Genomic DNA, 27744 nt, shown 5'->3' with positions numbered 1-27744 from the left:
CTCAATCTTGCCATGACATGAAACTGTCTTCCACAACCTCACCTTGGTAGCAGAGTTTGGCTGTTCCTCACCCAGTTTTAAGCCTCCTACACAGCTGTTTCTTTTTCAGTTAATGACTGTGTTTCAATCTATGTGTGACATTTATGATCATTTGCACCTGTTTGGTATAATTGGTTGATCATACACCTGACTATAATCCTACAAAATCTCTGACTTTGTGCAAGTGTACCTACAGTATAAGAATTGATGCTGGTTTGAAGGCAAAAGATAGTAAGACCAAATATTGATTTGATTTAGATTTTTCTTTTGTTCGTTCACTTTGCATTTTGTAAATTGATAATAAGAAACAATCATTATTTATATTTCTGAAAGCATTCTTTGTTTACAGCATTTTTTCACACCTGCCTAAAACTTTTGCACAGTACTGTATGTGTTGGAAACTTTAGTAATGGTAAGCCAAATACAATCATTTTAATTCACAAATTTTATTTAGTCTGCTTTGTTAATATTTTTGTTATACTGTATGCCTAAACAGGTAGTATATGGGGGAGTTCAGTTCTAGTAAAGTGATACTGTGGAATGTAATAAGCCCAGTAAAGAAGCTATATATTCAATGGCCCTTCGTCCTTAGCCTTTTCCAATTGAAACTGCAAAACTTTCATCAAACTCTATCTAGCCCAAACTAACCACTGACTATACAGTATCTATATAGATAGACTTGGATGGAATTCAATTAAACATCCGCCTTAATTAAATGATAACTGTCTGTCTGTCTGTGTCCATCTGGCTGCTATGTCTCTGTAACTCCAAAAGATGGTACATATATCAAAAACATTTTTAGTAAGAAATCCAGCAGATCCCCACGAACCTGTGTTCGGATTCAGAGGGTTGGCAAATGGATGGATGGAAATGTATTGCATTTGTCATTCCAATAGTTACCACATCATAAACATCAACACTGCTTTTACAAATCTCATTTCAAATGGCATATAACAGAGACATACAATAAACACTGTATGTGTCATTCCAACACATGGTGCATCACAGAAACTTGTAGTAATGCATTTTATAATTACAAATGTTTGTGATGTGCCATCTGTAGCACATCTAGTTAGGTTTAATAAATTAACAGGTTTTCATGTAATAAAAATCAAAATTACACACAAAACTCATGTACAGAATGAGGCTGATGAAGTGGAGAGTATAAGACTTGTAGCATATTCACTGGTGTAGACAGACAGACAGACAGACAGACAGACAGACAGACAGACAGACAGACAGACAGATAGATAGATAGATAGATAGATAGATAGATAGATAGATAGATAGATAGATAGATAGATAGATAATGTGCGTAACTAACTTAAAAAAAATAATTAGTACCTGAGTGCAGCAGCATTACGATGCAGCAATTAGTGCTAACTAAGTAACACATCTAGTGCCCTCAGTTCAAATCTCATGCCCTGTGTTAGTTTTTCTTGGAGTATTCACATTTTTCTGCTGCATCTCCAATGATTGTGATATGTTAATTGGTGATTTTAAACTGGCCCTGTGGAGATGTGACAGAGTCCTGCAATGACTTGGCACCCTATCAAGGGTTAGTCCCTGGCTGGTGCCAACTATTACCAGGATAGAACACAGATATAAGAATGTTGTGTTAAATTTGCTGTCATTTTTAATGAGGCACAGAGTAAAACTTGTGAAAGATTCAGTTTAAAATTAATCATGTATTTCTGAAACCATAACTGGAAAACTGTGTACAGTTTTAGTTTCCATTCTGAAAGAATTAATGGCAGTTTCAAGGAATTCTATAGAAGAGACAACAGGCTTAGAGGACTGAAATGAATTAGTAATAAGGTACTACTGGTAGAGAAAAGCATTGGTGGTGGAGAATAAGCAAAGCATAACATCACTCATCTTTTTTATATAATCAAATTGAAAAATAAGTACAGTAAATAAAATTAGATTTAGTGCTACATTAAGTCAACTATTGTAAAACTGTCACAAAAGGGACAATGCTCCTTCACCCCAGACAAAACCTGATCCCCAACCCACTGTCCACCCCAACATGAAAAAGCAAAGGAAAAAGTGAAGCACATATAAATCTGACAGACGAACCGGCTTGTGCACCCCACAGAGAGGAGTCTACATCAACAAGTAAAAGAGTGGTAAAGAGGAGTTAAAAAGAAGAAAAAAGGACATCATGGACCATCCTCAGAAAAGGCCTTGACTAACTGCACAGTATGAAATTAATTCTAGATAGTACAGCTGGGAGAGCTGTTACTCTGGAGTACAGAAATTTCAAGAAGGAATCACTTTTGTCTTTATACATCAGTTATTTTCAGTTTAATATGGGGGACCCCCATGGCTGCAAGTTTTTTATTCTAGCCCATTTCAGAATCAGTGCTTTATTCTTACTTTTAATTGATCTCACTGTTTAGTGAGTTGTCTTTCTCATCAGTATTGGTGTACACAGATTCACAAAGGTTGGTGTATTTGAACAAGTTCTATTTGCTGACAGGAAATTTTGACATTTTGTATAAAATGTGCTAACATAGAATCAATGACTTAAGAGGATACACAGGTTAGCCAATATCAGGAGTGGATAAGTCTGGTCCCATCATGCTGCAGTAGATATAGATATTTGTTCCAACAGGTTTCTTAATTAGACAGTAACTCTTACTGTAAATTTAATTAAATAGCTAGATCTTGATTTTGTTTATCCACATCAGTTATTTTCTTGTAAGGTGTATTATTACTTTGCAGAGAAAATAAAAAAATAGTATTCATCTGACTGCAACATTTTCTATTTTTTTCCAAACTACTTGAATAAATTAGTGTCAGGAAATTTGAAAAGTGAAACATGAAAAAGAAAAGGCTTAGGAGAACTTTGCTTTTTTCATCAAAACAAAAGAAATAAACGTGCATAGTTCAGATGAATTCTTATTTCTCTCCCTCTTTCTCTCTGAAATCATGCTGCTTAGAATTAGAAACAGAATCAGAATCCCTTTTTATTTTCCATTACTTAATGTACAGGAATTGAACTTGGTAGCTTTGGAGGTGCTTATAACCTAAAACAACATTGCACTCAAATAACATAAATGACAAAAGTTAAATAACAAACAGTACAATTATAAAGAGTTGCAGAATCGTTGGAAGGTGGGTACAGCTCCACTTTCTGTCAATCAAATGTCATCTGAAACTCATCTAGGCTACATTCAGGCTTTGCCTTTTCCTGTACCCCTTTTTAATCTTACCTCCTTGGAGTGTGCCTGTGGTCACAACTCTCACAACAACTCCTTCCCTGAAAACACTCAGGGGTACAAATGATTCTTAGTGGCTTTGTGGCTTCTTTTTATGCAATTCAATTGAAAATTATTTTAAATACTCTTCAGTTTACATGCACAGATTTTTACATTTTACAACTATATTGTATTTAAAGTAAAACATAAACACATGCAAAATGATGATAAAAGCAAAAATACTTGACAACACCTAATCTCCCATCACATCTCATTTTCTGTTTACTTTTTCTGGTGAGGGGTGTGCTGATAACACACTGACTTAAGTTAATCAGATCAGACTTCCACCATCCCAGGCCTCAGACTATTTTTGGGGAACTCCAAATCTATTCTATGCCAAGTTCACACTAACACGGACAAATCTGAAAATGCACCTGTTTATTATTTATTTCAGCCTTCCATCCACACTAAAAAAATTTTTAATTATCAAAAAACAAATGTATGCAATTAACACTCTCACAATTTGAAAATGCTGGGTCTTGTACGGCAAGCGATGAGGAAAACAAAACCTTTTGAAACATTGATGTATTCTTGTTAAGTCCACAAATAATGACTTTAGTTTTGTTGTGATATGTTCCCCTGTGATTTCCTCTTTATTTTAAAGATATATTTAACACCTGCTCTGAATTATAAGATTGGCACTGCATATTAAAACACTTGAATATTTCACCATAATCATTTTGCAAGAGACCCAGTCTATATTTCCAATGGCTTTGACTACCTTACATAAGTTTATAGTCTTTAAAAGCAGTGGTGCTTTGCTGACTGTCCAGGTAAAGAAGTCCAATTTGGTATGTTGTTCTGAAGCTCTGTGTTTACGTCATGGTTTTGGAATTTAGATGTCATTTGTGTTCTCTCCATTAACAGGCATTGCTCTTAGCTGACAAACTGTGCATGCCTAATAGGAACAACCAACCAACCATTATCCAACCTGCTATATCCCAACTACAGGGTCACGGGGGTCTGCTGGAGCCAATCCCAGCCAACATGGGGTGGAAGGCAGGAAACAAACCCTGGGCAGGGTGCCAGCCCACCGCAGCTAATAGGAACAATTTGAGGTTTTTTGCTGTTTAAGTGTTCATAACAAATGTTTTGAAAATGAAAACACTTGTGTAGCATGAAAAACCTATGAATTGAAAATGAAATTTTAAAATTCTCTCTATGGTAGTGTGGACTAAGCATAAGGGATGTAATGTATATTTTAGGTCTGCCTTTGGGTTTCCTCTTCTTGGGTTGTGAAAGATACACACCTACCTGATACAACAGATACATTGACATAAAAATGTGCATGTTAGGCTAACTGGCATTTCCAAACTGGCTCCAGTGTGAATGTTGGTGAGTGTGTTAATGGGCTGTTTCTTCCCTTGTATTCAGTGGTGCTGGAATAGGCTCTGGCCAGCCATGACTCCGAATTGAATTAAATGAGTCTGGGAATGTTTTATTACTTTCTTAAAAGAAATACATTTACAGGAGCCCATCTCATTCTCATCTTCTTTCATTTTCTTTTCAAATTGGGCTGCAGTGTGCCAGAAACTATTCCAGTAGCATTTGGTGCAAGACAGGAACCAACTTTGGATGAGATATCTTAAGACAATCACACTCTATCACATATACAAGGCTAAATAAAAAAAATCAAACTAATTTATGATATAATGATGTAATGTGGGTAAAAGGTAAGGTAAATGCCTAATCTATATTTGGAATGGTGAATTAGAAGTGTACTGCCAAAAGAGAAACTGTTGTAGAGCAATATTAGATGTTAATTTTAGTGGACATTATGTACAGCAAAAGTGATGCATCATCATTCAATATGCAGAGTCAGGGAAAACAAAAGACTATTACAAGAAGCAGAAGCACAGTCACTTGAGAGTGGATATAAACCATAGATATACAGAAAAATAAAACTGTTAAAGGTCAAAAGAGCAGTAATAAGACAGAATGATGAAAGGTTTAAATACCTGCAACCAACAGTTCCTGGAAAAAGTGATCCATGCAAATAAACCATCTTTATTTTATATAGCAAATAAACAATCCTTATTTTATGTAGCAAATTTTCACAGCATACAGTACACTAGCTAAAGTTGTTTTACAAGTTCAGATGATTAATTGTACATACATAAAACAGAAACAGGTTTAGTAGATACTGTGAGAGTTTCAAACGACAGACTTTGAGTTTAAAATCTAATAGATCACCTCTATAATGAATACTGGGATATGTGGAAGTGTAATTTCAGGCCAAGTTGGTAAAAGGGCAAGTTAACTAACCCAAAAGACGTTTCTTCCAGCTTGGATGAATTTTGCATCACTACCCTACATTTCCAAGTCGATGTTCTACAACATTATCGAACTAAAGTAAGGGGTGTGCTGTATACTGTAATACATTTCCTCTATCAGCTGTCAGTCAAAAAACGTTGGCAAAAAAACAACAACAACAATAACATTAATTTCTATAGCACATTTTTACACATAGGGTGTAGCTCAAACTGCTTTTCAAGATGCCAAAGAAACAGTTACAAGAAAAGAAAAACAAACAAATTAGATAAGAATAATAATGAATAAATAACATACAAAAAATAAATCAATACGCACTTACTATATATAATTAGCAGAAAAACAGAATCCTTATGTATAGTATGTTTTTTTTTAAGTCTGATGGTAAAGTCTGATGATAAGGTCATAGGGCTGAGGAGGACAGAAGAAATTAAAAAAACAAAACTCCAGAGGCTAGATGTTGGCAGAAAAAAAACAAATCTGCAGGGGTTGCAAGGCCAAAAGACCACCATCCCCCACTGGGCATTCCACCTAACATGAATGTAGTTAAGTTGTTCCTTATTGCTTTTTAGGTTTAGATGACTCATGGGCCTCATGGATAGTTGAGATATCAAGCACTCAGGCAGTTGCACAGTGCGTTGATCAAGTGGTTATGGCTCAAAACACCACCACAGAAAAATGAAAAGGAAATCAGAGAAAACTATACATTAATAATGACTGCAAATCAATTGAAAAATATATTTTTATGGAAGTATACTATTAGGTGAAGAGCTCAAATATGGCTACAAAATATTCATATTTAAAAAGTGGGTTTTAGGAATCTTAAAATGTTCCACGGTGTTAGCTTGGCATATCTCTATTGTTAAAGTATTCCAGATGTTTGGTGACAACTCACCACTTCTTTTATGCTTTGAAGATTTCATGTTATGACTTTAGGGGGACAAGCACTCCAAAATATAGGATGGAGCAAGATTATCTGAAGATTTATATACCATTGATATACGATTATATATATTTTAAAATCAGTTCTGAAGCAAATGGTAACCAATGTAGTGAAGCCAAAACTGGTGAGGCATACTCAAATATGCTTTTTCTGGTTTAGATTCTTGCTGCTGTCTTCTGAACTAATAACTGCAACTGATTAATATCTTTCTTAGTTAGACCTGTTAGGAGTGCATTACAGCAATCTAGTCAACTGAAGACAAAAGTGTGAATTAATTTCTCAGCTTCTTGCAATGTTGTAAGAGTTCTAACTTTTGCAATGTTCCTTAAATGAAAAAGGTTAATATGGAATGTAAAGTTTAGGTCAGACTCAATGATTACATATACATTTTTTACTTCTGCCTTGGCTTTTAATACCAAGGGATCAACTTTATTTCTAAGACCTTCACTACTTAAATTTTTGCCAACAACTAAGATTCCATTTTTTTTTCTTTATTTAGCTTGATGAAATTACTACTCATCCTTTCAGAAATACAAGTAAGACATTTGACCAGAGAGCACAGAGCATCAGGGTCATCAGTCGCTATAGATAAGTAAAGCTGCATGTCATCTGCATAACTATGGAAGTTTACCCTTTGTTTCAAAATAATCTGGCTTAATGGGAGCATGTAGATTGAAGTAGATCCTTGTGGCATACAGTATCATGGGTATTCGAACTACAACCACCACAACTGAAAAAGAATTTTCTACCTGTAAAATCCATTAGACAAATTTTCCAGTAATTTCTTCATTTACATAATCTTAGCCAGTCGGAGGCAGTCGGCAGTATGCTTCTGTGAAGATGATGGCCTAATGTGTCATACTTAACAACTGAGATTAACTAGGCTGAAACTGGCTAGTATAGAATCAAGCAAGTTTGATTTTGTCTTTAGTTAGGGGTGGTGGGCACTGTGTGCAGGAAAGCTGACAACCAAATGAACCAATGAATGCTCAATTAAAAGTGCAATGCATAGAATGTCATGCGAAGGAATAAGAAGCATGCATGTTTTGAACCTTACAAACAGAAGAGAAGCTTGTCTGTCTGATGCCTCAAAATTTACATACCATATCATAATAGAAGAAAAAATTAAAGGGTGGATTGCTGATAAAGATGGAGCTGTCATTAACTCCTAATAAAGCGCCACTCCATTAGGCAACAGGCTATTGGCTGACAGGAAAAGTAGCAACTACAACCGTACTGGAAGATTATCACTTAGTCAGTAAAGGTAAGGCTGCGATTTTCAGTAATTTATGTAATTTGACATGGTGAAGCAACAAGATCTGTGACTGCAATAGCCCAATCTGACATACCACACCACAAAATGTCACATAATGTGACATCAGCTTAAGTCAGTTTTGTTAGAATACTGCGGTTTAAGGTGTCAAATGCTGCACTCAGCTAAGAGAACAAGAACATACATGGTCTGTGTCAGTATTAACTCAAAAGGTTTTTACTACTTTAACCACTGCAGTTTCTGTATTATGATTTGTTCTGGAATGTTGAGTCCATTGCTGAAAAAAATACTTTTTCTAGAATTTTACTTAAAAAGGGCAGGTGAGAAAAATGCCTAAAGTTGTCAAAGACGGGAGTCTAGATTATTTTTCTTAAGATGGAGTTTAACAGGTGCAGTCTTCAGACAATTTGAGTGGACCCCAGTATCTAATGAAGAGTTGACTATGCCAAGTACACCATCAAATAGCACATTAGAGTGAAAAAGCCTGTTTTGACTGGGTTAATGACACAAGTGAAGGGCTTTAGATGAGAAATTATTTTGCGGAGTTCAACTAAACTCGTTTCAGTGAAGAGATCTTATTTATTAAAATGAGCATGCTAAGTTTCAACTTTGGAGGGATGTGTCTATAGTACATACTATAATTACTATTATTATCAATACTATTATTGTGGTTATGTACTGAATTAAATTCGATTTATATATTTATCAATGTTTATTAAATAATGTACTGTACATTACAATAAACTGTATGCAACTATGTGCCTGCGCAATACTGTAATCGTCATTAATAAAATGAGCTAAGAGCTAGCGTGCTCTTTGTTGCTAGGAGGGGATGCGCGGGGCGAGTTGTTGAAGTGACGTCACTGTCCTCACTTCTTACTCCGGCCACTATGGAAACCTGTTAAATGGACTCAGTTTAGGGAAACGCCGGTCTTTCACATTAATTGGGTGATGTGTTAGTCTTGTGGGCTGGCAGTAGGTACGGCAATATCCTGATACAACAAAGGAGTCACAAGACTTCTCGGCTTTACTATCCAGTACGACTCGAGATCTGCGTCTTCACGGATAGAGCGCCGCGGCCTGCATCCTGGAGTCAACCTCGGGCTGGAGTAGTTTCTGTATGCCGGCAGCGGAAGTTCATAGTTGGGTACGTTTAACTGGCTATTTATGTTGTAGGGAAACAAGGAAAGTCGAGTTTTTTTTTACGAGTTAACACTGAGAATTAACTACTAGTAGAAGTGGTCTTTGTCGTCGTAAAGAATGCACAGTTTCATGTGCGATGTTGTGTTCTTGTGAATTTGGAATTATCTTCTCGTGTGTATTGCGACTTTTGAGCCAGAGTTTGCGTTTTTTTAATCAATTTTGAGTACTCGTGGATATTGATTGTCATCTTTTGCACACACCATCAGTGACTTATTTTATTCGAAAAATTTTTAAGTTAAAGTCTAAACTGGCAGAACCGAAGGTAGATAGTCGATACACCCACACGTTATTTTATTAGTGCAATTACAAATAAATCGGCCCATTTGTCACCCCTGCGTAGGTGTCAAAAGTAAGATACGAGTTTCACAAGCCCGCAGTTCCCCTCCCTGTTTCACTCGTTCTCTCTCTTTCGTGAAATGTAGACCGTCACGTTGCAAATCTCACAGATTTTGTAGCTTTTTCTGCAAATTATGAAACGCCATTAATAGTAATCGATACCATGCGATTTGCCTGTATAAAAATCCGTATCCATGGGAGAAAATTCCAAATCGGCAAATAAAACTGTGGAGCACGACGTAGGATTTTTGAGTTTAAGTAAGTGTCAAAAATCTAAAAGAGTAACTTTTCGCAACATTTCATCCGGAAAACGGAACCTAGTGCACCGAAGGCATATCTAGTAGAGGGAACCACACTTTATATCTTTGGAGCTCGCGTACTGTCCGGTTTAAAAAAAAAAAAAAAAAAAAGGTCTTCTTTTTTTAGTGTTCGTGTGAAATTTTGTGTACTCGGTTAATTGAAAGTTACTTTTTGATTGCTGCTTGAATCCAATGATCTTAATATCCTAACAAGTGAATGCAGTTTAGAGAAAGCCTGTGAGATTTCCTTAATAATTCCAGATCAGATGGGGAGGTTTTTTTTTTTTTTTTTTGTGCAAAATAAGGACATAAACGTTGTACAGGCTAATTAAAACACTTAACATGATGCGGGCATTGAATTTTTGACAAAGTCCTTACGTTTCTTTCAGCTCTTGATGGAGGACTCATGAAATGTAGAAATTCCAAAAACGTACAATACGGGCACTAAATATTTATATGAAAGGTAGACCAGAACCACTGATTTCAAAGTACTACGTTAATAGTTAACATTGGACTGAGTAGCCACCTTGGATTGCAATGTTTATGCTCACTTTCAGTATTTACAGAGAATAAAAAGTTACAGTAGTGTGTGGCAAATATAATTTATTGTAATCCTGTTTTCCTTCTTATATAATAAATAATCACCTTTCATCCCGGGCTGCATGGAATAAATTGCATTACTATATGTACTACAATCAATCTTTATTTTTTTAATAGTGCATTTTACCGTTAGCACAATTGAAAGTGCAAACAAGAAAACGGTATAAATACAAGATGACATGGTTTTTCTGATACAAGTTAAGGCACAGGGAAAAGGAAGAAAATTTCTAAGCAGTACAGAAGGGCTGCATACACAAGACTTGTTTCATGTGCTGTGTAAGGTTTTACTTTCAGCATTTGTATTTTGCATCATCAAAAGACACTTTACACACAAGATAGCTAGGCTATAATGATACATTAGAATTAATTCAGAAAAATAATGTGAATACAGATACAAGTACAGTGTTTATAAACTGTAACATAGAAGACAGAGAAAGTGGATTTTACAATTGTATTGTCAATGTCAGTTTATTTCTATAGCACATTTAAAACAACATAGTAATGCTGTGGCCAAAGTGCTTTACAATAAAAGAAAAACAAAACAAATTAACATAAAACATAAATAGAAATAAAATATATGAACATAAAATAAGTACATAATAAATAGAAGTAATGTTATATAATCACAAAGAGGAAACCATCCGTATTACTGAAGGCCATGGAATGCAAGTGATATTGTGGCTGTATCTTCATGGACAGGCCTAAGGGATCCATCCAGCCATCCATTGCAAAGGCACACTCATGCAAACACCTATACTCCACCCCCCCCATTCTGTCGCTGAAGCTGCTCCTCTGTCTGGAGATGATACTGTTCAGTGGATGCAGTGGATTCTCCATGTTGCTCTGCCACAGATGTCAAACTGTCCAGCTTCATGCCTGCAATAGAGCCTGCCTTCCTCACCAGTTTGTACGGGTGTGAGGTGTCCCTCTTTATGCTGCCTCCCCAGCACACCACCATGTAGAAGAGGGCGATCGCCACAACCGTTTGATAGAACATCTGCAGCATCTTATTGCAGATGTTGAAAGACACCAGCCTTCTAAGGAAGTATAGTTGGCTGTGCCCTCTCTTGCACAGGTCATCAGTATTGGCAGTCATGTGTATGTCTTTGGGATATGAATATAAAATCCTTCAGTAAACAGTATATTAAAACATTTTCATACCTGTTAAATCCATTTGCAAGGGACCAGAGCCTATCCAGGCACCACTGGACAAAAGGCAGGAAACAGCCAAGAACAGGGCACCGGTCCATCAACAGTTAATTTAATCTGTATAATTTTGTAGAAAACTTTTACAGACCCTGGAAGTATATCAAATGTAACAACTCTGTTGTGTAGCATTCAATTAATAAAACTGTTGGTTGAATTCTGTTCTAGATTGATTGATTAGCATATAGGCACCATATTGAGGTTTTACAACCAGCTCTCGTACTGTGCTTCCGAATTTTTAAAATTCCGATCATTAACAACGGAGGCCTTGCTGAGTACAAATGTATATGGGAGTTGTTCCAATGAAAAACTATTAACTATGTTTCATTGTAAATTTTTTAATTAGGAATAATTGCCGTTTTTGTTTATTTATTTGACCTGTTTCAGCCAAAACCATTTGACTATTTTCACTTGTACAAACTATAACTGATTTCTCTATCTCACTAATAATTACTTTGTAATTCTGTGAACCCAGAAAATACAAGGATGATGATCTCTTTTCAGTGTTTTAATAAGGAAGAAATAACTGATAAAAGTGAATATAAATTAATCCATTAAGCAAGTAAACTACATGACTTGCATTAGCACTGTGCCTTTCCAAATGTGAACTAACACATTAGGGTCAGTTTTTCACAAATTGGAATTCTTAAAAGAAAAAAAAAAGTTATTTAAAATAGATTTAACCATTCAAACATTTGTTAAGATGTAGTCATTAAACAGTAACATTTTTGCTTGTGTAGCCCCCAGCTAATGAGAGCATACATTAATCTGGTGTTGTTTGTGTAACACATTCAATATTCCTGTGTTTGTAGGTCTGTCCTTTCATCTTTTTCTTCCTCCTCTTTACGTTCTCAATAAGACGTGGCAATCAATCAGAAAACATTTACATTTTTTAAAGAACTGTCTCATGTTTACTAATAAGTACGGTCAAGATTCAGTTACCCTGCCTGTAAAGAAATGTCTTTTTCCATTTTTTGCAGGAAAGTTAAATAAATGTAATGGAAAAATCAAAATGCATGTCAGGATACACTTCTATATTTTGTGGCACATGACAGTTATAGTGTTTTCATTTGATTAGATAGCAGAGACTTTTTGCTTCTATAAATCTAATTCATTTTAAGTTCTTTGCTCAAGATGCATTACATGGGCAAAAATATTAAACACAGCTTGCGTTTAATATTAGAAGCTCCTGGATACACATCACGGTTTACTTTGCTTTGTCTCCATTTAAACTAGATTTAAATTCTCTTCGTTAATCATTCTATCAGTGTGTTGTAAAGCTTAATAGTTATCTTTCATAAGAAAAGCTCAAAATTATATTTCTTAAAGACAAATTCAACCTCAGTAATATCTTGTAAAGTTGCAAAATAATACACAACTACAGATCTGACAATGCTGTAAAAATTAAATGTCCTCTACGTGTGCATTAAAATAGTGTGCATGTGTAGTGCAAATTGGACAGGGAATACAGATGAAATACCTGTCCATCCAGACTCCAGACATTTATAGTTCATTTTATTTGCTAAGAGGCGTGTAATGCAAGTAACAAAATTCTAGTTAATTTAGTAACTGTTTCGTGATTAAATTTTTAACTGTAATGCATATTCTACTTTGTAAGTGTGAAATGTTCTTCATTTTCAGAATAAATGTGAAATTTTTCTATATATATATATATATATATATAGTAGCATTTATCGAAGTATCCTTTTTGTTTCAGGTAAACTGGAGTAATATCAGATGAAGAATCTCGTTGATGATGCATGACCCTGCATTTGGCGCTTTACCATCCTTTGTTTCATGGTTGTCTAAATGCAACACGATGGCTGGCATACCCTTATGGATTGTCAAGACACACTTCTTTAAACTGTCTAAATGATTATTCTGGCCTGGGTTGTGTTCCATGCAAGCAGGAGCCTGGGCCGAGGTTTGCTGCTTACTCTAGAGCTGCACCTTTTTCGTTTGTGGGAAAGCTCTATACCCAAAAAGATGGGGAACAGCTGTGTCTGCCGAGAAGACAGTGATGTTGAAGACAGTAATGCTTCAAGTCAAATGCGACATATGGAAAACTCACTAGAGCAGGAGGCAAGAAGTAGACCAAGGGACCCTGTAAGACCACCAAGACGCGGACGAGGACCACATGAACCACGACGGAAAAAACAAAATGTTGATGGGCTGGTTTTAGACACTTTAGCAGTGATCAGGACACTAGTTGACAAGTAAGTTAAACTGTTTTTAAAGACAACAATGTTATGAATTTAGCCAAGTGTGATCTACATTGGTCCTGGAGGGCTGCAATGGCTGAAGGTTTTTTTTCTAACCCAAACTTAATTAAAACAATCCTTGCCAGTTACTGGTCTTATTTAATATCATGTCTCGTTAGTGTTTTAACTCTATAATGTCAGGTCCTTTTTAATCACATTTTCCCCCCTTTCTAATCAACATTTTATTTATTTTATTTTATTTATTTTATCCAATTTATTTGAAGCCTAAAACTGATGAGTGATTTTCAGTTCTTCACTTTCTCTTTAGTATCCTTCCTTTCTTAATAATTACTTTATTAATCCAAATAATGCATAATGAGTAATCTCAGGTGTAAATGGAAACAAGGTGCATGGAGAACTGTTGGTTCCTTTGTCATTAGCACTTTGTTGCTAATAAGGAGCAATTAAAGACAGTGAGTGCTGCTGTTTTAAACTAAAACAAGCAATTTAGGGCTCAGTCTTAACAAGTGAGATAACTAAAATGAAACAAAAATGTCATTTTAGCAATAAATGACTTCTCATAAAGGAATTGGGTTGGAACAAAAACCTGCAGCCCTGATTTAAATGATCTGAGTCTTAAATAGCAAATCAATTAGTTAATTTAGCAGCAAAAACTGGTCTCTAATTAAACAACAGCATTTATTTATACAGTAATCCCTTTCTATATCGCGCTTCGCCTTTCGCGGCTTCACTCTCGCGGATTTTATATGTAAGCATATTTAAATATATATTTCGGATTTTTTGCTGGTTTGCGGATTTCTGCGGACAATGGGTCTTTTAATTTCTGGTACATGCTTCCTCAGTTGGTTTGCCCAGTTGATTTCATACAAGGGACGTTATTGGCAGATGGCTGAGAAGCTACCCAACTTACTTTCTCTCTCTCTCTCTCTCTCTCTTGCTCTGACATTCTCTGCTCCTGACGGAGGGGGTGTGAGCAGGGGGGCTGTTCGCACATCTAGATGATACAGACGCTTGTCTAAAAATGCTGATTACCTTCACGTTGCTCCCTTCTGTGCAGCTGCTTCGTGAAGCGACATGCTACACGGTGCTTCGCATACTTAAAAGCCAAACAGCCCTATTGATTTGTTTGCTTTTCTCTCTCTCTCTCTGACATTCTCTGCTCCTGACGCACACTCCTTTGAAGAGGAAGATATGTTTGCATTCTTTTAATTGTGAGACAGAACTGTCATGTCTGTCTTGTCATGGAGCACAGTTTAAACTTTTGAAAAAGAGACAAATGTTTGTTTGCAGTGTTTGAATAAAGTTCCTGTCTCTCTACAACTTCCTGTGTTTCTGTGCAAATCTGTGACCTAAGCATGACAATATAAAAATAACCATATAAACATATAGTTTCTACTTCGCGGATTTTCACCTTTCGCGGGGTGTTCTGGAACGCAACCCCCGCGATCGAGGATGGATTACTGTATAGCACTTTTTCTTACAACAATGTAGCTCAAAGTGGTTTACAAGATGACAAAAAGAAAGTTACCAGAAAAGAAACTATTAAGAATAGGCAATAATATAAAAGAACAAGTAACAACAAAACAGGGTAAAGTCAGATTACTGGGAGGACAAAAAAAAAGTCAGATTAGGCTAGAGGAAAAAAAGCAATATCTACAGGGGTTCCAAGGCCAAAAGTCTACTCAGGACCCACTGGGTATTCTACTTAATGTAAATGTCCCTAAATCAAACGTCTCATGCTTCACATGATAGGATATGATGTAGTTGGTCTTGTGGACAGCTGAGACACCCATCTTCATTCCACCATCTCAGGGGACTGCATGGTGCCTTGAACAGTGAGGGTGGCACAGATTGCCACCACAGAAGAACCTGGAAAAAAATGGGTTTTTAGCAGTTTTTTTAAATGTTTCACAGTATTAGCCTGATGAATTTCAATTGGTAAAATATTCCAGATTTTAAGTACATAACGGCAAAAGGCCACCTCACCACTTCTTTTAAGCTTGGCTCCTGGAATTATAAGCAGACCTCCAATCGAAGACCTAAGGTTATGACTTGGAGTGTATGGGGACAGGCATTCCAAAATATAGAATGGAGCAAGATTATTTAAGGCTTTAGCAGTCTTTTAAAGTCAATTCTGAATGACATAGGTAACCAATGTAATGAAACTAAAACTGGTGAGATGTGCTCAAATTTTATTTTTTTAGTTAAGATTCTGGCTGATGCATTCTGCACTAGTTCCAAATGATGTTTTTCTTAGGTAGTCCTGTTAGGAGTGCATTACAGTAATCTAGTCAACTATAAACAAAAGCGTGAATTAATTTTCAGCGTCTTATGAAGTTATAAGAGGTAGTGCTGGGCGGTATAACGGTTCATACCGAAAACCGTTTTTTATTTTTTTTTATGATATGGATTTTTCTTATACCGCAGCACCGGTTTAAATTGCCTAAACGACGTTCGGAACGTGGCGCAGTGGGAAACTGTTCAAGTGGGGACCTTTTTCACTGCTACACCGCTAAACACAGATTTGTTGCACTAGGGCTCTTTTTCACTGCTACACCACCAAATAGTGGGCGGTAGCATAGATATGCCGCGCGGTGAAAATGGACAGAGAGCCGAAAAAAAGCAGTCACATCTGTCGCCTGGAGATGCTTTAGTTTTAAGAGGTCAGATGTGTAAATACTGTTTCTATACTACTGGATAATACTGCAAGCCAAGTTGTACTTGTTTTATTTGTTTTCAATACAGTGTAATGTACCTGGGTACTGTGTAATAGTGTGACGACATTTTGACTTTATTCTCGACATTTCCACTTTAATCTTGACGCTTATGACGAGAATATATTCTTTTGACTTTATTCTCGTAATTTGTCATTAAAGTAGAACATCGTAAACTAAACTTCATCATAAAATGAATATTTAATTTACTAGATTTTCTCAAACCCCGTCATAAGTTATATAGCACATTAAGTGCTTTGTGTTAAGTGATTCGTTCAGAGATGGGCGCAACTCTGAATGGATGGCATAATTAAACATGTATAACGAAGATATTTTTAAAGTTCTGAACACTCCGTGGGCTAAGTTTATAACTAGTTTGAATTTCACAAAGACTTTTATCGTGTGGTGATTGGTTATGTGGTGAAAGAAAAAGGAAGGATAGGAACTGGGGTTTTGGTAGCCTACGTCAAATAGAGACAGCATGCATGCAATAAAGATAGCCCGCTGAGAAGAACATGCATTGAATTCTGTGTTCATGTCTCCGACCAGCAGATCACAAACCCAACATTTACACAATATTTAAGTTAAACCTATGCGATAGCTATTCATACATCCAGTTTTTTGGAGCCTCGTCACACCTGCCATAAAGTTCTCTACACTGAACATACACCTGGGGACCCCTTACTGCGAGGGAGCAGCACTACTGCCTCACTACCGTGCATGTGTAATACCTGCTTTAATGCATTTCATCATGAAAATGATATCAAGTATTTATCTTAGCATTCTAAATTTTCAGAAAGCAGGAATATCATGAAGTGAATGGATTCTGTATGGTGATCGCTTAAGAAGCGTAGTGATTAACCACTGCGTCAGGGAACGTAACACAAAGCATTTAATAATGTGCTGCATTAATTTATGACGGGGTAAATTAAGTAATTGATTAAACATTGATTTTAGGAAGAAGTTTAGTTACGACATTCTACTTTAATTATGAAGTAAACTATGAGAATAAAGTGGAAATGTCGACTTTAATCTCGACATATAGTTTGTTTTTTTCTTCCCAGTATAGCTTAGCTTGAAGCAAGGTCCATATTAATGCAGTTTGCCTAAATGATGGTTCAGCTGGTAAAGATGTCATCACCAAGTTGCACTTGTTGTATTTTATTTTAATTTGGTGAATACTGTGTAATGCACCTGGGCTTGAAGTCTTGAAGTAATAGTGCAACTATCGGTAAAGTTGTTTAAAAAGTCACTTTAACGTGTCAGTGGACAGAGATTGTTAACATTAACAGAAAGTGTAGTTGGTTTACAAAAAATATTTACTATTTATTCCTTTTCTAAGGCATATTCGGTGCAATACAATTTTTGACAAGCACTTCTGGATATTTTACTAAGTCTAAATGCCTCTTTGTATGGTTGAAAATATGTTGTCAAAATTATAGTTTGTTTTTGCAAAATTTGTTCAATGAAAAGGTTCTATATTTTGACTGCATCTGTCATGCAATGTGATACCTTCTCCATTAGTGCCACCCCCTTGAAAACTATCACTTTATGGGGCAATGCAAAACTGTATTAATACTTGTGTGCACATTAAAAAATTTTTTTTGTACAATGTACAATACTCTTGACAGTGGAATAGGTTATTCTTAACCACATTTTCCACTGCAATTACTGGCTAACATCCACTCATGCATGGGGAAAAAAATACCGTGAAACCAGGATAATTTAGAAAAATACCGTGATATAGAATTTTGGTCATACCGCCCACCCCTAATAAGAGGTCTAACTTTTGCTACATTTGTTAAGTGAAAAAATGCAGTCTACGTAATCTGGTTAAGGTGTGATTTAAAGTTTAGGTCAGAGTCGATGATTATCCCCAAATTCATTCCCTCCGCCTTAATTTTTAAACCTTAATCATAACATTTATTCCTAATATCCTCGCAGTATTAAGATATACAGTAATCCCTCCTCCATCGCGGGGGTTGCGTTCCAGAGCCACCTGCGAAATAAGAAAATCCGCGAAGTAGAAACCATATGTTTATATGGTTATTTTTATATTGTCATGCTTGGGTCACAGATTTGCGCAGAAACACAGGAGGTTGTAGAGAGACAGGAACGTTATTCAAACACTGCAAACAAACATTTGTCTCTTTTTCAAAAGTTTAAACTGTGCTCCATGACAAGACAGAGATGACAGTTCTGTCTCACAATTAAAAGAATGCAAACATATCTTCCTCTTCAAAGGAGTGCGTGTCAGGAGCACAGAATGTCACATAGATAGAGAAAACAATCTCTAGCAAACAAATCAATAGGGCTGTTTGGCTTTGCGAAGCACCGCGGCACAAAGCTGTTGAAGGCGGCAGCTCACACCCCCTCCGTCAGGAGCAGGGAGAGAGAGAGACAGAGTTTGTTTTTCAATCAAAAATCAATACGTGCCCTTCGAGCTTTTAAGTATGCGAAGCACCGTGCAGCATGTCGTTTCAGGAAGCAGCTGCACAAAAGGTAGCAACGTGAAGATAATCTTTCAGCATTTTTAGACGAGCGTCCGTATCGTCTAGGTGTGCGAACAGCCCCCCTGCTCAATCCCCATAAGTCAGGATCAGAGAAAGTCGGCGCAAGAGAGAGAGAGAAGAGTAAGCAATCTAGCTTCTCAGCCATCTGCCAATAGCGTCCCTTGTATGAAATCAACTGGGCAAACCAACTGAGGAAGCATGTACCAGAAATTAAAAGACCCTTTGTCCGCAGAAATCCGCGAACCAGCAAAAAATCCGCCATATATATTTAAATATGCTTACATATAAAATCCGCGATGGAGTGAAGCCGCGAAAGGCGAAGCGCGATATAGCGAGGGATCACTGTATGCTTGTTTAGTTTAAGAAAGTTACTACAATCACAAATACTGCTAAGATATTGGATCAGAGAGCCAAGAGCATCTAGGTCTACAGGCAAAATACATAAATACATCTGTGTGACATCTGCATAGCTGTGGTAGCTCACCTTGTGCTTTGAGATAGACCTAATGGAAGCATGTAGATTGTAAAGAGCAGTGGTCCCAGAACAAATCCTGTATGTCCAAAGTACAATCCCCACAACTAACAAAGAATTTTCTACCTGCTAAGTAAGACTGGAACCAATTGAAGACACTGCCAGAGGGGCCCACCTACTGTCTAAGGCAATTTTATAAGAATACTGTGGTCTATGGTGTCAAATGCTGCACTCAAGTTTAAGAGAACAACAAGAGATATGCCCTCTGTCCACATTAATTCGCAAATCATTTACTGCTTTAACCAGGACTGTTTCTTTACTATGCTTTGTTTTACAACGTGATTGAAGTTTGTCAAGAATATAATGCTTATTCAAGTAATGATTAACCTGCTTAATGACTATCTTTTCTAGAATTTCACTTAAGAAATGCAGGTTGGTAATTGGGCTAAAATTGCCAAAGACAGATAAGTCAATTACATTTCTTGAGGAGTTGTTTAACAACTGCAGTATTTAGACAGTCAGGTAAGACCCCTGTATGTAATGAGGAGTTAACTATGTCAAGTACACGATCAATAAGGACATCAGAGACTTCTTTAAAAAGCCTGTTGATACTGGATCAAGGATGCAGGTGGAGGGTTTCAACTGAAAAATATATACGTAGTTTGGGTTGATCTATTCCAGTGAAAGAATTTAACTTGCTTTAAAAGGTATGCTGGGATTCAATTATATAAACTTTGTGGGGTTGTACTATATTCATTCTAATATAATTTATTTTGTGTTTTAGAAACTACTGCAAAAGCTTCAGAAGTTTCACTAGTTTTTTAGTATAATTTGGAGGTGCTGCTTCAATTAATACTGCAGCACCATATGAGCTGAGCCATGTTTCACTTAGTGAGAGAGAGTTAATTTCCTTATCACTGATAAGATCGTTAATGTAAAAAGTCTTGCTGGTTAGCACTCCAATATGTAGCAGAGCCATATTTAAGGTCTCGGAAGAGCAGAGCTCAATCAAGAATGTTATGGCGGGCTGAAATAGTAATAAGGGTATTCTTGTTAATGCCACTTTGTGAAGATTTTTTCTTTAATCTAAAATCTATTAGTTCTAATACAGTGCACTTGTATAAGAGAAATGGTAATTAAATTATTCACATTTATACCACTTTTTCTGGGTTTTTTAGTTAGACTGGTAGTTATTATAGTGCTAATGCAGTGCACATCTAATGGTGAGCTCACTACAGAATTATTTCATCCTAAAACAGTATTATAAAATACACTGGACTAAAATTACATAGTCAGAAAAGACAGATTATTTTTTGAGTTGTTGTCAGAGATGACCCAGGTGCCGAATCAGTTGTGGTGCAGACCATCTCGTCTGAAGAAACAGTGTTTCCCAAAAAATATCCCACTTGTCCACAAAGCCAATGTTTTGTCTTTTGCAGAAGCCTCTCAACCAGTTGTTCAAGGACAGTAGTTGACTGTAGGCTTAATTCAACCTTCTAACCAATGGCAAAGTACCAGAAATGATGATTATCATAGCCGTGGCCCTCTCTTTCGTGGCTTGGATTAGTGCTGCGAAGTCTGGCTTTAGAACCTCCGACTGTCAATATCAAATGTTGTTTGCACCTGCATGGAGTACAACAGTTCCAACAGCCCTGTCCTTGTGCTTCTGGAAGACTGTTGGTGCTGTTCTTGTAGCGTCTGAAACTTATGCACTGGGAAAATGAGAAACAAAAGTTTTCTGTTGAGAGAATTAAATATTGAGGTTTTGTACAATTGAATCCCCAGTAATGACTGCATCACCAGTGTCTACCGGCACTGTTGGGGAGCAGAGAGTGTCAAAGTGGTTGTTGATTTCAATGTTTGCCTGACTTGATGCAGGTGGGGGGCTCAAAGCCAGATCACCTCCAACGCTGAAACAGCCAGGTTCTCATTGCCATCATTTTGAATAGGAGCAGGGGTAAAATTCGCTTGGCCTACTGATAAGGTGGCATGGTGCGGGGTTGCTGTTGACATGTGGAGACGAGTTGTTGAGGAAGCCCCTTTTCGCAGGCCAGCTATAAGATCACTAAGTTGTGGCTGTCTGATAAAGAGTTGCTGAATCTAACTCGCAAGGGCCTGAAGTTCTTCATCAACACATTGTGGCTATTGGTCAGCCATCTTCTACTTCAGCTTCAGTCCTAAGAGAAAGTGAAAATGTGTAGCCACTGTGGCCCTCCAAGATCAGAATGGAGCACCCATGCCTTATACAGTTAAGAGATGTCTTCTTCTTCTTTCGGCTGCTCCTGTTAGGGGTTGCCACAGCAGATCATCTTTTCCAATCTTTCTGTCCTCGCATCTTGTTCTGTTACACCCATCACCTGCAGGTCCTCTCTCACCACATCCATAAACCTTCGCTTAGACCTTCCTCTTTTCCTTTTCCCTGGCAGCTCTATCCTTAGCATCCATCTCCCAATATACCCAGCATCTCTTCTCTGCACTTGTCCAAACCAACGCAATCTCACCTCTCTGACTTTGTCTTTCAACCGTCTAACCTGAGCTGACCCTCTAATGTACTCATTTCTAATCCTGTCCATCCTTGTAATAACCAGTGCAAATCTTAAAGGTCTTAATATCTTTAACTCTGCCACCTCCAGCTCTGTTTCCTGTTTTTTTTGGTCAATGCTACCGTCTCTTACCCATATAACATAGCTGGTCTCACTACCATCTTGTAGACCTTCCCTTTCACTCTTGCTGGTACCCGTCTGTCACAACCCTCCTGACACACTTCTCCACCCTGCCTGCACTCTCTTCTTCACCTCTCTTCCAAACTCCTCGTTACACTGTACTGCTTATCCCAAGTATTTAAGCTCATCCACCTTCACCAACTCTAATCTCCCTGCATCCTTGCCATTCCTCTGACCTGTCTCTCATTCATACACATTTATTCTATCTTGTTCCTACTGACCTTCATTCCTCTCCTTTCTAGAGCATATCTTCTCTTCTCGACCAGCTCTTTACTCTTCCTACAGATCACAATGACATCTGCAAACATCATAGTCCATGGGGGACTCTTGTCTAATCTCCTCTGTTAACCTGTCCATCACCATTGCAAATAAGAAAGAGCTCAGAGCCAATCTCTGATGTAATCCCACTTCTACCTTGAATGTATCCGTCACTCCTACCACAAACCTCACCACTGTCACAGGTCCTACATATGCTGTACCACTCTTACATACTTCTGTGCCACTCTCGACTTCCTCATACAGTACCACAACTCCTCTCTAGGAATCCTGCCATATGCTTTCTCTAAGTCCATAAAGACACAATGCAACTCCTATTGTCATTCTCTATACTTCTTCATCAACAGTTTCTGAGCAAACATTGCATCCACCCTGGCCATCAGACCTTTACTCCTTTTCTATGTTAACTAATGTTGTCTTATTTTAATTTCTTATTTTGTCTTTTATTTTTCTTCAGTATGTAAAGCACTTTCAGCTACTTTTTGTATGAAAATGTGCTATATAAATAAATGTTGTTGTTGTAGTGCTCTTTCCCAGCATGAAACCATACTGCTGCTCCCTAATCATCACCTTCCTTCTTAATGTAGCTTCCACTATTCTTACCCATAACTTCATGATGTGGCTCATCTATTTTATCCCTATGTAATTGCTACAGTTCTGAACATCTCACTTATTCTTAAAAATCTGTACCAGTACACTTCTTCACTCCTAAGGGATCCTGTCACTTTCCAAGATTGCATTAAACAATCTGGTTAAAAATTCCACTACCATCTCTCCTAAACACCTCCATGCTACTATAGGTATGTCATCTGGACCACCAGCCTTTTCATTCTTCATGCTCTACATAGTTGTCCTTACTTCCTCCTTGCTAAACAATTGCACTTCCTGATTGACTATCTCCACATCATCCAACCTTCTCTCTCTCATTCTCATCATTCATCAGCCTCTCAGGAACTCTTTCCATCTGCTCAACACGCTCTTCTTACTTGTATGTTTCCATCTTTATCACCCTAACCTGCTGCACATCTTTCCAGTCTCTTTATCCCCTGACTAGCCAATCGGCACAGATCCTTTTCTCCCTTCTTAGTGTCCGTCTCATACAACTCACCATATGCCTTTTCTTTAGCCTTCTCCACCTCTCTCTTCACCTTATGCCTTATCTCCTTGTACTCTTGTCCCCTTTCTGCATCTCTCTGACTATCCCATTTCTTCCTTGATATCCTCTTCCACTGTACAATCTCCTGCACTTCCCCATTCCACCGCCAGGTTTCCTTATCCTCCTTCCACTCTCCAGATGTCACATCAAGCACACTTCTAGCTGTTACCCTTTCTACTTCTGCTATAGTTGCCCAGCTATCTGGTAACTCCACTGCCACCCACTGTCTGTCTTCCTCCACCCTGAACTTCATTTTTCAGCTTCCACCATTTGATCCTTGGCTCTATCCTCTTTCTCCTCCTCTTCTTGATCTCTAATGTCATCTTACAGACCACCATCCAATGCTGCCTACCTACGCTTTCCCCTGTCACCACTTTGCAGTCTCCAGTCTCCTTCAGACTAACCCTCCTGCATAGGATATAATCTACCTGTGTACCTCTTCTTCCACTCTTTTACATCCCTCTGTGTTCCTTCCTCTTCTTAAAATACGTATTCACCACAGCCATGTCCATCCGTTTTGCAAAGTCTACTACCATCTGACCTTCTACATTCCTCTCCTTGACACTATACCTACCCACTCTCCACCCCTTCATCCAACTTACTCTAGAAACTGTCCTGTTTTAAAACTCAGTGCCGCCTTCCTTTTGCTGGCTGCTCCCCTGCTTCTCCCATGTGGGCTTTGCAACAGGGGAGTTGCCATACCTGCAGCTGACCTTCTGCTGGTCTGGTAGCCTTTCTTCCCCTGGCTCTGTACAGCTGATCCGCCTGACAGAGACTGGTTCCCCAGCGACCAGGGCGCTCGCGCTGGGGCTCACTCTCCCAAGCCTCCCTGACTCCTTCTGCCTTCCTGGTCTTGTACTGAGAGCCAACCACCTTCTGGGACACTCCAGCTCCTGAGATTGCTCAGCAGGAGTGACCGCTTCCTGCTGCCCCTATCGAGTGTCGGCCTAACACTCCTCCTGAGGTGCTCTCCTCCCAGCTGCCGGCATTCATCAGCGAGCCTGCTCTCTTGCTTTCTTTTGACTAACCTTGTATAAGAGGGAGCTAGTTAGCATAGTATAATTACATTGGCTGATGAACTTACAGTACAGTGCCCCCCCATAATGTTTGGGACAATAGCACAATTTAATTCCACAGTTTAAATGGTTTGATTTATAATTTTAGATATGATTAAAGTGCACATTGCAGAGTTTAATTTAAGGGTGTTTCTATACATTTCACTCTCACCATGTAGAAATGACACGGCACCACATTTGGCGAAATTGGCATCAGAGGTTTGTGATTACTCAGTTGTGTTTCATTCGTGCAATAATAAGATACCTAGGCTTGCATCTACCTTCATGCTACCTTTTGGAGTCTGTAGTTGCCATTTTTCAACTTGAGGGCAAGAGCTGTACCAATGAAAGCAAAAGAAGCAATTGTGAGTCTGAAAAACAAGAATAAAAGCATTGGAGACATCAGTAAAATCTTAGTATTACCTAAATCAACAGTCAGCTATATAAATGTAAAGAATTATTATTATTAAGAAAGGGCACACTGGTGAACTCAGTAATCGAAAAGGGACTGGTAGTTCAAGGAAGGCCTCCACTGCTGATGACAGAAAAATCCTCACAATGGTAAAGCAAAATGCCCCAAATGCTTGTCCATCAGATCAGAAACAGTCTTAAGGAGGCAGATGTGTATGTGTCAGAGCCTACTGTCCACAGAAGACTTCATAAACACAAATACAGAGGCCACACTGCAAGATGCAGGATAGCCAGAAAAACAGGATTGCCAGATTAGTATTTAAGTCTTCTTTTTTATCGTCCGTAGTTCAGACATGGCTGTTGAAATATGATGTTCACTTGGTAGAATTTTGTTACTTTTAAATGCTGTGTATTTGTAGGGCAAAGGGAATATCATTTTATTTTTCAAAAGCTATTCCTTTCTAGTATTTGTTTAGATAAATTATTGATGCTGATTGTGTGCCAAAGTCTTCCCTTTTTCAGAAAAGCAAATGTTTAATTTAGCAAAAATTGCATTTTTGAGATACATATTTAATAAGTAATTCATGAGCTATTAAGATGTTGGTGCTTAATAGCCCAAGAAACCCGGCTTTGATTTCTAACCTGATCACTGGTAGTGTGGGGTTTCTTTACATCCTAAACAGGGTTTATTGGCAAGTTAGTATTGTTTGGTGTCGTGAAGGATGTGTGTGTCAGGGTGGGTTTCTGCCTTGTGCACAGTGCTGCAACAAATGGGTTCAGAAAATTGATGGGTTAGATTATATGATGTAAAACAAACTTTAAACAAAAAAAGTACAATTCTATTACTCGGTATAAACAAGTGCAACTTATTAAAAGCATAGGGAAAATGCTTAATGCTATGTTATCCACTACTACTCCATATACATACTGAAAAATAAGACTTCTTTGTGTAAACCAGTATGTGACTGTATATATGTGTGTGTATATGTATGTATGTATGTATGTATATATATGTATATGTATGTGTATATATGTATGTGTGTATGTATGTATGTGTGTATATAATATATATATATATATATATACCTCCATATCTTTTATTTAGTCAATGATGGAATAGCAGATTTTAATAAAAGTTTCTTTATCTTTCTACAAAGATATTTAAAATCCTTCCTGTTTTCTTTTTGGGGGTGGTTCCTACTGTTATAGAATCTAACTGGACAGATTGAGCCATATATTAATGTGAAATGTAAACAGTCACTTTCTTGCAAAACAATCTTGTGAAATATGATAAATCACTCCTTTAAGTGACGCTGAAGATATTGAAGTCACTGAAAATGGTTTTTAGGTTTGCAACTGCTGCAAGCATTGATGGTCTTTCATGCTCTAAAAAGATCAAATTACTGGAACACTTTGGGGGGGGAAAAGTTCAAGTGCCTGTTGTTCTGTATTCAAACACTCGCAATGGTCAAGGTAGACATTTTTTTTATTATTTAGATAATAATCTAAATGTGTTACTTACAAAAAATTTTAGTGGAAACACAATGCATATGTGCATTTTAAAATGTACTGTTTTTGTTTTCCTTTTAGTGACCAGGAGCCACCTTATTCCATGATCACGCTACATGAAATGGCAGAAACAGGTAACTTACTAACCGTTTACTGTTGCAAATAGTGGAAGAAATCTATGTTTTTGAATTCTTCAGACCACTGAATATCCCAGATAGTCTATTTTGATTGTATATGACTTAATTTTTCATAAGTTGAAATATCCTGTTTAATTAAAAAATATATATATACTGATGTCTTTTATGGGTCCTATTTTGCAAACTAATAGTTACAGCATTTTTTTTTTTTTTTTTTTTTTTGGAATTGAGGGGAATTACTGAGAAATAAGGCTGCTTACCAAACTAACCATAAGGAAAATGATTTTCCACAAGAAGAATAAACAGTTGTTTGTGCTCTAGGTTACAGAGTTTGCTTAAAAAACATTTAAAAGTCATTTTCATTATGTAGCCAGATACAAGCACACCTAGTTTTAAATAAATGGTTGCTGTCTCATGTGAAAACTGTGGTTTAAAAAGGATAGCTGTCCTCTTGTTCATGTTTATTTAGGCCATGTTTGATTTTACTTTTTTGTATATATGCATGTTTTTCATTGCAACAGCTTCTAAACGAGGTGGAGTATTTGAGAAAACCTTATAAATTTACTGTTGTTGGCTGAAATGAGAATAATTATTATTTGATCTACTCTGTGTTCTTTGGAAAATATATTGTTCTTGCATGTTTTAAGTGATCTTTAATAAAACCTTTACAAGTTTTCTTCCATTTCTGTTTTATCTGCACAGTTTTTCTTTTTAGTGCTTTCCTGTTTCATTCCTTATGACAATATAGCACATATTGTGGAGCTCATTGTATCTGTGGGTTTAATTAAAGAATCTAAAAACTAGTCTATTTAACTATGAAATGGTATATATTTTTGCCCCTCACTTATGAATGTTATGCTGTGTTCCATTTTATCAAGTTAATTTCAACCTTACTTAGCCGACCCAATTATAGTCTTATATTTTTTATGATCAAAGGACTTTGTCATCTAAGGAAGACTGGTTATTTCTGGCATTCTTTTTGCATTGTATAATTTTTCATAGAAAAAAAGACATAGTGTTGTGCCAATTTAAACTGTACTTGGCAGCAAAATTCCAGTTTGTGTGTGTCAGCAGAAATTGATAAGAGATTTCCTTACTTTTCTTAGGTTGGAAAATGTTCTAC

The 27744-nt window shown here is 37.2% G+C and overlaps 1 protein-coding gene across 1 annotated transcript in view; it reads left to right on the top strand.

The window, feature by feature from the left end:
- Positions 1-8626: 8626 nt before the first annotated feature.
- rspry1 (ring finger and SPRY domain containing 1) overlaps positions 8627-27744 on the top strand; it is a 39549-nt gene continuing 20431 nt past the window's right edge. The window contains exons 1-3 of the mRNA XM_028809361.2: positions 8627-8936; positions 13151-13649; positions 26566-26618. Of these exons, the coding sequence (XP_028665194.1) occupies positions 13306-13649; positions 26566-26618 (397 nt within the window). The 5' untranslated portion in view covers positions 8627-8936; positions 13151-13305. The remainder of the gene's footprint in view (positions 8937-13150; positions 13650-26565; positions 26619-27744) is intronic.

Source organism: Erpetoichthys calabaricus, chromosome 9 (genome assembly GCF_900747795.2).
Source record: "Erpetoichthys calabaricus chromosome 9, fErpCal1.3, whole genome shotgun sequence".
Taxonomy (NCBI): Eukaryota; Metazoa; Chordata; class Cladistia; order Polypteriformes; family Polypteridae; genus Erpetoichthys; species Erpetoichthys calabaricus.
The sequence above is the reverse complement of the archived record's forward strand: the minus strand, read 5'-3'. Positions and strand labels throughout refer to the sequence as shown.